At 41.2% G+C, this 12,703-nt stretch overlaps 1 protein-coding gene across 1 annotated transcript in view; it reads left to right on the forward strand.

Annotated features, from left to right (window-relative positions):
- LOC107588927 (tetratricopeptide repeat protein 28-like) overlaps positions 1 to 12,703 on the forward strand; it is a 293,102-nt gene that overhangs the window by 224,935 nt on the left and 55,464 nt on the right. Inside the window, exon 6 of the mRNA XM_016277179.1 lies at positions 6,593 to 7,100. Within this exon, the coding sequence (XP_016132665.1) occupies positions 6,593 to 7,100 (508 nt within the window). The remainder of the gene's footprint in view (positions 1 to 6,592; positions 7,101 to 12,703) is intronic.

Raw genomic sequence — 12,703 nt, forward strand, 5'->3', positions numbered from 1 at the left:
GCAGGGTCAAAACACTGGCAAACAGGTATATGGCGGGCAAAACACAAGAATAGTCACAGGGCTAGCGTAGGTCACCGATAAGCAGACAGAATCACAGGGGTGAGACGAGAGGGAGAAATCCAAGAAAACAGGCAAAGATCAAAAACCGCAAGGCAAGGCAAAACAAGGAAAACACGGAGACTCGGAAAGGGGTGCAGGCTAAACAATACTCAGCAGAGAAATGTGGTTAGAGTGGGAGTTATATAGTGAATGAGGTAATTAGAAACAGCTGTGTGCAATGAGTGCAATCAGGGCAGTGTGCAAATTGTGCAAAGAATGATGGGAAATGTAGTCCGGGGTGCTATGCAACAGTTTGTGTAGTGCGAGAGTCATGAACCGAATTCGTGACATCCGCATTGATAATAAGAAATGTTTGAGAAGCAAATCAGCATGTTAGAATGATTTCTGAAGGATCATGTGACCCTGAAGACTGGAGTAATGATGCTGAAAATTCAGCTTTGATCACACAAATAAATTACATTTTAAAATATACTCAAATAGAAAATAAATGTAAAATTTCATAAATTTTGCATGCATACATTTTTGCATAATCTGCCGTTTACATACTACGCTATAGAAGTAACAGTAATAGTAGCATGTTATGATGCTATTCCAAACAGCCAATTTTATTGCGATGCATTCTTAGAGTGCTTTCTCTGCAAAGAATGCATTTTCTGAATTCTGCCAAAAGACACAACTTTTGGAACAGCTTCTGTGTGGTAAAAGTGGTTTTAAATGCAGTCTAGGTGAGCAGCTCACTGGGTTTTGGAAGAGAACTAGTGTCTGAGCAGATTGAGAAAGTGTGGTTTGTGTGTGTGTGTGTGTGTGTGTGTGTGTATGACTTAGTCTCAGTCATAATAAAATATCCATCCATAATAAAACGTGCCTCACACGGCTCTGGGGGGTGAATGAAGGCCTCTTGTGGCGAATCCATGCATTTTTGTCAGAAAAAATATCCATATTTCAAATGTAATAAACACTTTTCTATCATTTCCGCTATCTGTCATACGCGGAAGCAGCTCTGGCGGATGACGTAGGACGTCGGACGTCGTTGCGTGATTAGTGACGAATGCAGAGAGAGAACAAAACAAAACGCCAGTCATGAATTAGAAGCACAAAACGAGGATTTGTAAAGAAAAATGTCGGTATTTCGATATAAGCCAAGAGGAGACTGGTTTTCCTTTGCTAAAGTAAAGAAACTTGCGCATCGCATACATCCTACGTCATCCGCCAGAATGCTTCCACAAACAACAGTCAGCAGAAATGAGAGAAAAGTGTTTATTACATTTGAAATATGGATATTTTTCTTACAAAAACACATGGATTCGCTACAGGAGGCCTTCATTCACCCCCCAGAGCCGTGTGAGGCACGTTTTATTAGGGATGTGCGTGCTTTATTTAACGTGTTTGGACTGTTGAACAGAAACACCCTCCCACTACAATGATAGAGCTTAGAAGTGCCAGGACACTTTTTAATATAACTCCAATTGAAATCGTCTGAAAGAAGAAAGTCATATACACCTAGGATGGCTTGAGGGTGAGTAAAACACAGGCTAGTTTTCATGTTTGGGTGAACTAATCTTTTAACAGGGGGCTTGTGGCAAAAATGCCACCAAAATGAACAAAAAAGCCTCACAAATTCAAGATATAGGGCCAAAATTGCCCTGTACATTTAAATTAAATCTAATACGGCTGTTGCGATTAAAATGAAATGTGAAAGTGAATGAAAATGATCAATTTGTGGAATTACATTTAGATCTGCACATACAGTACGTTGCACTCATTTCTGTTGAGCTTATGAATGCAATGGCCAATCTGAGGCATTTAGATTAGCCAGTGCTGAAAACGCCGGAGTTTTGTTGAGTGCGTGCTCACAAATTCTCTCATCATAAACAACAAAATGCAGAAACAAGAAGAATGCAGAATTAATTTCGCAGCTTCAGTGATTATAACAGGAGTTTTTGCATAACTTGCACTAGACTAGACTAACATCATCGTCCTTGGTGTGAACTGGCTTTTATACTTGCATGACTTGTGTCTGTCACCAAGATAACCGACAAAAAGGACTGCGCTACTTTTAGATGACTTTGATTCCTCTGAAGAAAGTTGGTTGTTGCTAATGGGCTTCCCATGGAGCATGTAAATCTGGGAGACAGTCTTTGTCTCTCGAGTCCCAGCTCAACATGTGCCTGCCGCAAGGAGATTTCAACATGGCCTCAGCATATTTTTAACGGATTTTGCGAGAGATCAGCGTCTCTGTTAAGATTTTGAATTGAGAGGCTTCACGGGTTTTATTCTCGGCAGACAACACATTACATGGCAGAGTGCTTTCTGCACCACATGCTATTCTCAATGGCTGTGTAATGGGATATGCAGTAACATCACACAACTTTGCCATATGTTTTGAGAATAAGAGCTGTGTTTACTTATCTAATCACTGTTTAATAGAAAATAAAGCAGTAAGCCACAAGAGGTCATGTGTATCAGTAATTATACCAGAGTTAAAAGAATTATGAAACTGATTTGAAATTGAATTATTCATTGAATATAATATTTTCAGGTTTTTCATTTAAGTTTCAGTAATTTTGTTATGTGCTTTTATCTTGTTTTATTAGTTTTAGCTTATTAAATACATTTATATATAACTTTTATTTTTTATTTAGTGTTAGTTTTAGTAATTTTTTAGTACTGCAAATTACAATCCGTTTTTTGCCAAGCAACATTTCTGATTGTCATTTAAATTTGATCAAATTTTTCCATCTGATATTTATATTTTATTTTATTTCAGCTTCATTTTCAATGTCCAAAAAGTATTGTTAATAGTTTTAACTGTAGGTTTACCTGAGTGTTAAAGCTGTTCTTTTCCCATATAATGAAAACATATTGGTTACGTATGGACAACGTGAGAGTCTGCTGGCCCAAATTCTAGGCATGATTCGTAAATGGAGAGGGCTTAGAGATTCCCCACCCTCTTGATAAAAGCAAGCCCAGTCAGGAAGGCCATCTTCATAGAGAGAGCACTAAATCCAACTGACTGATGGGGCTCAAACGGATCTCTCTTTAAGGCCTGAAGAACTGAGAGATTCCAAGAGGGAATGAGGCATCCCCACCGATCTGCAATCTACAGTGTCGTGGCCACGTACACCTTGAATGTAGATGCAGTTGGGCACCTGTCCAGGGCCTCTTGGAGGAAGGATAGCACAGAACCGATGCCACATCTTCGAGGATCCTTCCCATAGGAAGAACATCAGTAGAGGGGGCTCAAGCCTGCGCAATGATATTCAACACAGCGGGTGAAAGACCTCTGAGTTCCTCCTGGTCGCATCTAGGGACCAAACATGGAGGTTCCAGAAATCTGGGCACGGGTGCCAGATTGTGCCCATCTCCTGGGACAGAAGGTCCCTCCTCAGTGGAATCCGCCAGGGAGGAGCTGATGCCAACAGCACGAGCTCCAAGAACCAAGTTTTGTTCAGTAATGTGGCACAAACAAGAGTTGTTCCATGTCCTCCCTGACTTTGCACAGTGTTCATGCAAAGAGGCTCACTGGGGAAAACGCATATTCGCATAGGCCTGGGCCAGCTATGTGCCAGTGTGTCCGTGCCGATGGGGCCTCAGTCAGGGAACCCACAAGGGGCAATGAGTGGATTATCGTCAGGCCAACAGATCTATTTGCGCCTGACCTAATCGACTCCAAAACAGCTCGACCAGCTGGGTGTGAAGCCTCCACTCGCCCGGAAAGTGACCTGTTGTGAGAGGGAGACCACTTCATGATTGAGGTCACCTGGAATGCAAGTGGTACGCAGAGACCCGAGGCTCTGCTTGCTCCACAGTAAGAGATGGCGGGCGAGGTGTGAGTCTCGGCGCCATGCCCATCTCAGGACTCGGGTATAAAGCCTGTGCTGACGCGGTGTCATATGCATCAGTCCCAATGGTGTAAGTGCGGTTGATGATGCCATATGCCCCAGGGTCCTCTGAAAGTATTTGAAAGGGACCACTATCTTGTACTTGAGCGTTCTTAAGAAGTTCAGCACAGACCAAGCACAGTCCTCTAAAAGGCGTGCTGTCATAGTGACCAAGTCCAATCCACACCGAAAAAAGAGAGAGTTGCTGTTCTCTCAGTTGACACAAAGTCCCAATCTGGGTAGGTGGTCGAAGCCCATGTCCCTGTATGTGCAAACCAACTCTCACGAGTGAGCTAGAATAAGCCAGTCATCGAGAATGAGAATGCGAATGCCCACTTCCTTAAGAGGGTCAAGGGCAGTCTCCACGACTTTCGTGAAGACGCAAGGAGACAGGGATATCCTGAAGGGAAGAACTTTGTACTAATATGCCTGTCCTTCAAAGGCAGACCAACGAAACGGCCTGAGTCTTGGAAGGATCGAGACATGAAAGTTTGTGTCCTTCAGGTCTATTGCCACAAACCAATCTTGGTACCCGACACATATTAACATGTGTTTGAGGGTTCTCTTTCTGAACAGGAGCTTTTAAAGGGCCCGGCTTAACTCCCTTAACTCTAAGATTGATCTGAGCCCCCACCCTTCTTGTGTACAATGAAGTAGTAAAACCCCTTCTTCATCTCGACCGGGGGGACAGACTTTATCACGCCCTTCGCCAGAACGCAACTTCCGCTTGAAGAACAGCAGCACTCTCACCTCGCACTGAGGTAACAGAATGCCACTGAACTTTGGCGGATGCCTGGCAAACTGAATCGCATAGCTGAGCCGAATGGTTCTGAGGAGCCATCGGGAAGGGCTGGGGAGCTTAACCAAGCATCCAGACACCTTGCCAACAGTCTCAGTGGAACTACATTCAATGTACCCGGGGAAGGGTTTCTGCGGAAATTACAGTGGCAGAGGACATATGTCCTTCGGGGCGCACAGTGTCCTGTCCGCCAAGTCTGTCAACGAAGTCACTGACAAATGCGGGAGCCAGCTTCCTGCAAGTGACTGGCTGCTGTTCAGGCTTGACTGCCGGCCCAGGCTGTTGCGGTCCCCGGCGATGAACAGACGGAGACTGTTTCTTTCGGGGGTGCAGGGGTAGAACCTGACCCACGCCGAGGCAGGCCTCCGTTTCTTAACTGTGGAGAATTGCTGCGCAAATTCTTCAACGGTGTCGCCAAGAGACCAACCTGAGAAATGGGGGCATTGAGGAAGCACACTTTCTCAGCATCCCACATCTCTGCCAGGTTGAGCCACAGGTGGTGCTCCTGGACCACTAATGTCGACATCGCCCTCCCCAGAGCCTGCGCCGTGACCTTTATAGCCTGGAGGGCATAGTCAGTCGCCGAACGCAGTTCCTGCATGCTCTGGGTTGGAACCATCCTTGTGCAGACCCTGGCCTGAACACCTGCAGGACAGCCATGGTATGCAGAGCGGACACACCTTGTCCAGAGGCAGTATAAGCCCTCCGCTGGTGCGATAGACAATTCATTCTCATCATGAGCCCCAAATGAGTGATCGAACTCACTCTGAGGGGAGCTCTTAAACTCACTCAGAAACTCAACTGGAGAACATGTGCGGTTGGAGGAACGAGAGGTCCGTAGGAATGCATCCAGCGGAACTGCTCCCGCAACATCTCCTTGCTCTCCTTCAGTGCACATAATCATGGCTTCGTACCCGGAAGTAGAAGGGCCAGGACGGGAAGCAGCTGAGATGACTCGCGGCCTTATTAAAAAGAATGCGAGCCGCGAGCACAATGTGCCGATAACCATGTCCTAACAAGAAGGACATAAACCATCCACAAAAGCTGCTTCAGCATGGGTGCAGCCCAAACACCGAGCACAGCGATTGTGCCTGTCAGAGAGTGAGATGTACAAACTGCAACCAGAAGGACATGGATGGAAAAGCATGTTGTGTAAACAAACAAATCCATCCATGAAGCTCTTTTAGAGAAATTGCTCTTTTAAGTGGAAATTTGCTCTCAATTATCGCTGTTGAAGCACCCGGGGTACTCTCACTACACTTATCTGTGTATGGTAAAGGAGAAACCGCTGCTTGTGCCATAGATCCAGTGACGAGGATATTCAGAGGTGAATGCAGTGGTGCATCTCCCAGAGAGATGCTGCATTGGGTCAGAAGTAGAATAGAACGAGTGAGCAAATGCCACGCTGGCCTATTTATACCCGGATATCCGGGGTGTAGCCAGCTATGCAAATTTTGCTCACCAATTTCATTGGCCTTTTCTCAATTATGTCAGAGGTGTCTGGGCTCCCAAGTGTGGCCCCTAGTGTTGGAACTTCGACACAACATTGAAAGGGAAAGGACACAGCTGAGCCTCAAAAAGTATTTTCAGCTTGTCAAATGAAAGTCTTATGGGAGGAACAAATCAAAATGTAAACAATTTTATGCAGCAAATTTCAAATTTACACATTCAAACATGATGTATCCTGTCACCATCAGTCAATTTTGAAATAATTTTCTTCAAACCTGGCAGTGCTTTGAGGAACCATTTTTTTGTGCACAACAGCAAACAATCAGATTTTAGCATTGCCATTTTCTCTTTTATAACATTTATATTCAATGGTTTATACATCTTCTCTCATTCCTCTCCACAGGCGGCGTCTTCAGCCCTCAGCAGCTTGGGTCACGTGTACACGGCCATCGGCGACTATCCCAATGCCCTGGCCAGCCACAAGCAGTGCGTCCTGTTGGCCAAACAGTCCAAGGATCAGCTCTCTGAGGCTCGGGAGCTGGGCAACATGGGAGCCGTCTACATCGCCATGGGCGACTTCGACAATGCCGTACAGTGCCACGAACAGCACCTGAGCATCGCCAAGAGCCTCGGCAACAAGCGCGAGGAGGCGCGTGCCTACAGCAACCTGGGAAGCGCTTACCACTACCGCCGCAACTTCGACAAGGCCATGTCATACCACACGCACGTGCTGGAGCTTGCACAGGAGCTTGAGGAGAAGAGCATCGAAATGAGGGCGTATGCGGGGCTGGGACATGCTGCCCGTTGTATGCAGGACCTGGAGAGGGCGAAGCAGTACCACGAACAACAGCTCAACATCGCAGAAGGCCTGAAGGACCGCGCCGCCGAGGGCAGGGCTTCATCGAACCTGGGTGAGGGTTTGGTTACATTCTTCATAAAGACCACCAGCTGGAAAAAAAACCCATCTTAAACCTGCCCAAGCTGGTGTACTGGGCTTCTGGCCTGGTCAGACTGGTCTGTTAGCTGGTTTTCAGCTACTTTCGGACCAGCTAACCCAGCTGCCCAAGCTAAGAGGAAATAACAATATCAACATTGGTTCAAGCTGCTCTTTGCCAAAAATGTCAGTCTGTTAGCTGGTTTTGGCCACTTTTCAGCCACTTTTGGACCAACTAAACCAGCTACCCAACCTGAGAGACCAACTTATACCAGCTAAAGTCAACACTTCAGTAGCTAGTAGTTAGTACAACTTGTGTGCAAATGAAAGCCTTGTTGGAGGAACAAATCAGTATTTAACTGATTATTCGCTGTAAATTTCAATTTTAAATGTTCAAATATCATCACGATCAATGATGATTTGGTTTGCTGGTCTTCTAGCCTGGTCAGACTGGTCTGTTAGCTTGTCTTCAGCTACTTTTGGACCAACTAAATCAGCTGCCCAAGCTGAGAGACCAGTTTAAACAGCTAAGATCATCAGCAAACCAACTAAGACTGGTGATTGGATAGTAATTCATATCATTGAGCTTCAAACAAGGACTATAAAGTAGTTAGTACAACTTGTTTTCTGTATAACAAGTCAAATGAAAGAATTAAATGAAATGAAATTTGAACTTATCATTTGTTGCAAATTCCAATTTTAAACATTCAAATATGATGTGTCCCATCACGATCAGCGATGATCTTGTTTGCTGGTCTTCTAATCGGTCTGTTCTAATTGGTCTGTTTTTTAGCTACTGTTGGACCAGCTTAAACCAGCTAAGATCATTGGAAAACCAGTTCAAACTCGTTTAAGATGGCATTTTTAACAGGAAGTAACGATATGCATCCCATAATGATCAGTGATGATACGGTTTGCTGGTCTTCTATCATAGTCCTATTACTTAGTACAACTTGTGTGGTGAATAAGAAGTCAAAAAAAAGCCTTACTGGAGTAACAAATCAAAGTTTTAAAGGGGTCCTATTATGCTTTTTCACTTTTTTTAATTTTAGTCAGTGTGTAGTGTGTATGTTTGGGCATAAAAAAGATCTAGAAAGTTACAAATCTCAAAGTCCACTCCAAAGGGAGATATTTCGTTTTTTAAAAATGCACTTAATTTAATTTTTTTCTCCTGGAAATAAGACTAAATATCTTAAGTAATTTGGCTTATCTAGTAAAAGTATCTTGATTTAAGAATTTTAATAGAAACAAGACAAAAATACTAAGTAAGATAAGGCATTTTTTGCAGTGCAGGTCTTCTGGTCCACTTGGACTAGTCTGTAAGCTGGTTTTGTCCACTTTTCAGCCACATTTAGACCAACTAAACCAGATGCCCAAAAGCTGAGAGACCAATTTAAACCAGTTAAGATCATCAGATTTTAGAGTAGTGATTTTATACTGATTTATATTGTTGAGCTCCAATACAGACTAGTTAGTGTAACTTGTGCTCTGTATAACAAGTCATATGAAAGCCTTACTGGAGGAACAAATTGAAATTTAACTGATAATTTGCTGCAAATTTCAGTTTTAAACAATCTCATCACGATCAGTGGTGATCTGGTTTACTGGTCTTCTAGCCTGGTCAGACTGGTTTTCAGCTACATTTGGACCAACATAACCAGCTGCTCAAGCTGAGAGACCAGCTTAAACCAGCTAAGATTATCAGGAAAGACTTAGACTGGTTTAAGACCGCCTTTTCAGCAGGAAATATTCCATAGAGTGACACTGTACAAATTTAAGTTGTTTTTGCTGAATAAATAATGACTTCTTTTTTTTTCATTTCTAGGTGAACTATTACTTTAATTAAACATAAAGCTGGCAGAAATTAAAATTCAAAGCCTCCCCAAGAAAATAAATTAAGGCCAATACATAATGTTATTAGCTTGAAATATACAGTCATGATTGCTTTTGCGCATCGCATTTGTCTAGTTATTAAAAACAACAGCATGAATGAATATTTATCGTTCTATTTCCAGTTTAGTGGCTTGATGACTCCGTGATCTAGAACGTGTCCCTTCCTCATGCAGCAGGGTCTGCGGCGGCACTAAAGCATCGGTGTGTGAGACGTACGCTGGATAAATTGAAGCCGTCGAAACCAAGTGTTTCAAAGCCCGTCTAATCTCTCACTCTGACTTTTATTGCAGCAATCTCACATTCCCTCCCTCCATCAATCTGATCCGAAACGCTCGGTGCTCTCAGATTAATAAATAGATGAACTCCCAAAAGAAAAATGTTGCCACAGGACTGTTAATATCAGGATTACAGTAGAGTGCACTCGAGGAGTGAAAGCAGGTGTTTTGTACTGGATTTGTAAATTTTTTAAGAAAATATGAGTGCAAAATTCTCCAACATGATGCACGGATTATTTAGCCCATTTTATCTTTCATAACATTCATAACGAGGCTAGGAGTCCTCCGTACTAACAATACAGTAGAAAGACAGTAAAAGTAACATCAGCTTCTTATCTTTGATTCGCAATTAAAAGGAATCGTTACCTCAAAAACGGCTTCCAAATGTCTTTTAAGCGCCAAAAGTGAGTTAATTTCTGACACTCCCAAAAAATATGATAATGGTTAGCTTCCCAATCCCCACATAATCTCCAACAGCTAGCACCCTTCCCTTTGCATCATATCTGTGTTGACTTAATAAAAAACCTAATAACATTCTTCCAACAAATTTCTCTCAATATGGCTGAGCTTGTAGATTTCCGTTGTATCTTACAGATTTTTCCCCAATCATCATCCGAGATATTCAGATTTCCCTCCCTCCTCCATTTGTCTTTAACACATAGTTTAACATTATAGGGCACTGCATGGAGAAATCCTTCATATAATTTTGAAATAATCCTACTACATGATTCAGACTTACTGCTAAGAACACTTTTAATATTACTTTCTCTGCAATTTCTAATACTGGTTTGATATTACAATCAATATAATGTCTTACTTGAAGGTATCTATAAAAATCATTTCGATTAAGCCCATATTTTACCTTTAATTATTCAAAACTTTAAATTTTACATTTACTAAAGAAAGTGTAATAGACTCCCAAACCTCAAATCATGCAGTCTTTAAATTGTCTGTTCTATTTTTGCAAACTCGATATATTGATGAATTTGCCTAGTAGCACGAGGAAGTCCGTAGTGTGATATTTATGTCCTGTGAAGCTCTCATGGAAAAAAAGGAAATCAATTTCTTTCCACTTTTGCGTACGGCCGTGATAAATTTGTATTGGAAGCACGTGCGATCAGGTGAGCTCGTTTATAATGGGGATATAAATATTACTCGATTACTCCCAGCGTCTCTGAGGTTGTTACTCTGCGAACAGGTTTATTGTTCAGAGCTAATGATGTAGGAGAGGTTGCACAGATGAGATGCGCTCGCGGTGAGTAATGCATCCTCTGCAGACTCATGCTAAGCTTTAGAAAACGCAGGACCGCCAACATCTCAGCTCTCCTTCAATCACCGGCCGGCCTTGCCATCCAGGACAGGGAGCGGCTCGATTTGATCGATCCGAATTATTAATAGCTGGAAGGGCTGAGAGGAAAGTAGCGCTTATAAAATTAACAATCTCGCGCGGTGAGAGACCTGGAAGTGCACAAATTGATCTCAGTGATCTCAAAGGTGGAATCTGAGAAGCCAGCAGATATTTAAATCTAAAGCAGCCATGTTTGATTAAAGGTTTAAGATGTTTACTCCAAGACTGATTGGGCCACTGCTGTTGATATCTATAATATGTACCTAAAAGTCATGTAGTCAATACCAGAGTGCAGCAGTCGTGTTCCCATTCATTTTCTCCATAGAGAAATAGATTTTTAATGGTAAAAGATAAACCTTTCAACTGTTCGTTTATGTATTTATTTTTAAAATAATTTACTTATTTTTTGTTTATTTGATCATATTTAATATTTAATTTAAACATTTAGACTTTCATATTTTGTAACAAATGTAATATTTAAAATAATTTAACATTTAAATATATACTTATAATCAGTGACTTTAAGTCAATCATTTTACATTATACTGTTTTATTAGATTAGGTCATTCACAATGCATCAGGATTATCATTTCCTCATGTCAGGATTCAAGCGTGCAATCTTGTACCTTAGGTTTTTTATGATTTGCTAATATTTTTGGCATCTAATAAAATATTTATTAGATTTTCTGACATTCTGGACAAAATTATTTGGTTAACTAAATAATCAAGGTTACTGAAAAAGTGAGCAGTCATGCATTAAAAAGCCTAATTTTGTGATTTGTCTGTAATTTCCATAATTTTTGCCATGCATTATGGTTATAATTTTCTCATGACAGTTTTTAAGAACATCTTGTGCCTTTCTTTTTTTTATCATTTGCAAATATTTTTAGTCTAATAAAAATTTAAGTCAAGTCATTTGACAAATTTTCTACAATTCTGAAGAAAATGAATTTGAAAAATATGCAATCAAGACTACTAAAACAAATGTGCATTCAAAAGCCAAATTTTTTTGTGATTTGTCCATACATTTCCATAATTTTTTACAATGCATGGTTATAATTCCATCATGACAGAATTGATTTGCAAATATTTTTGGCGTGTAATAAAAGTTTGTAATGTTTTTAGGTCATTTGACCAATTTTCTGAAAATCTGGAGAAAGTGAATTGGAAAAATACAGAATCAAGGCTATTAAAACGGTGGGCAGTCATACATTAAAAAGCCTAATTTTGTGAAAAATACATAATTTTTACAATATGCACACATTATTTTTCAGTTTGTAGTGACAGTAGTCCGTACCAACAATCCTGTAGAAAGATTGGTATCACTGTTTGTTTTCTTCTATTTTAGTATTGACTATGAATGTACAATTACTTTTCAATAAGTATCAATAATTTCATCATATTTCATTGAAGCTCAAAGGTCTGTCTCTCTAGCACACCTGAAACACATTTCCTTCTGCTCCAAGCCCAGAAAACACCACCTTTCCCGCTCAGGAGTATCACTTTAATGCTCCATCTCGACTCATATTTTATTAAAACAGGTTTTGAGTTTGGTTGTTGTTGCGATATTTAAGCCCTGAGCGGCGTGAATTTGATCTCTGTTGTGATAGTGCTGAGTGGACAGTAACCAGAGGCTTTATTCTTCTCAGCGAGAGCCGCAGGTCATAAACACACATTTCACACCACGGTTAGAAGAATGAGAAGACGAGCATTCGAGAGTGTGCATATGACTTTAGCCGTATGTTTGTGGGTTCAGCAGTCTGTGTTTTGTGCTATAAAGATATCAGTATTGTGAGTATGTTTAGTATGTTTTAGCGTGGTTAGTAGTAGGGGCGCACAATTTGGGAAAAATGTAATCATTTTTCTCTGATAAAAAAAATTGCAATTGTGATTTTAAATGGTTAATAAATCTAATCAGTAATTATTATTATTATTATGATTATTATTAACTCTTTCCCCGACAAAGACGAGTTTTATACACTCGGGGGCGCTATTACGCATCTTCTGAACGAGTACAAATCCTCCCGAACAAAAGCACAAGACCTAAAAACAGGACGGAGAAAC

This window comes from Sinocyclocheilus grahami, unplaced genomic scaffold, assembly GCF_001515645.1.
Source record: "Sinocyclocheilus grahami isolate Dianchi unplaced genomic scaffold, SAMN03320097.WGS_v1.1 scaffold110.1, whole genome shotgun sequence".
NCBI lineage: Eukaryota > Metazoa > Chordata > Actinopteri > Cypriniformes > Cyprinidae > Sinocyclocheilus > Sinocyclocheilus grahami.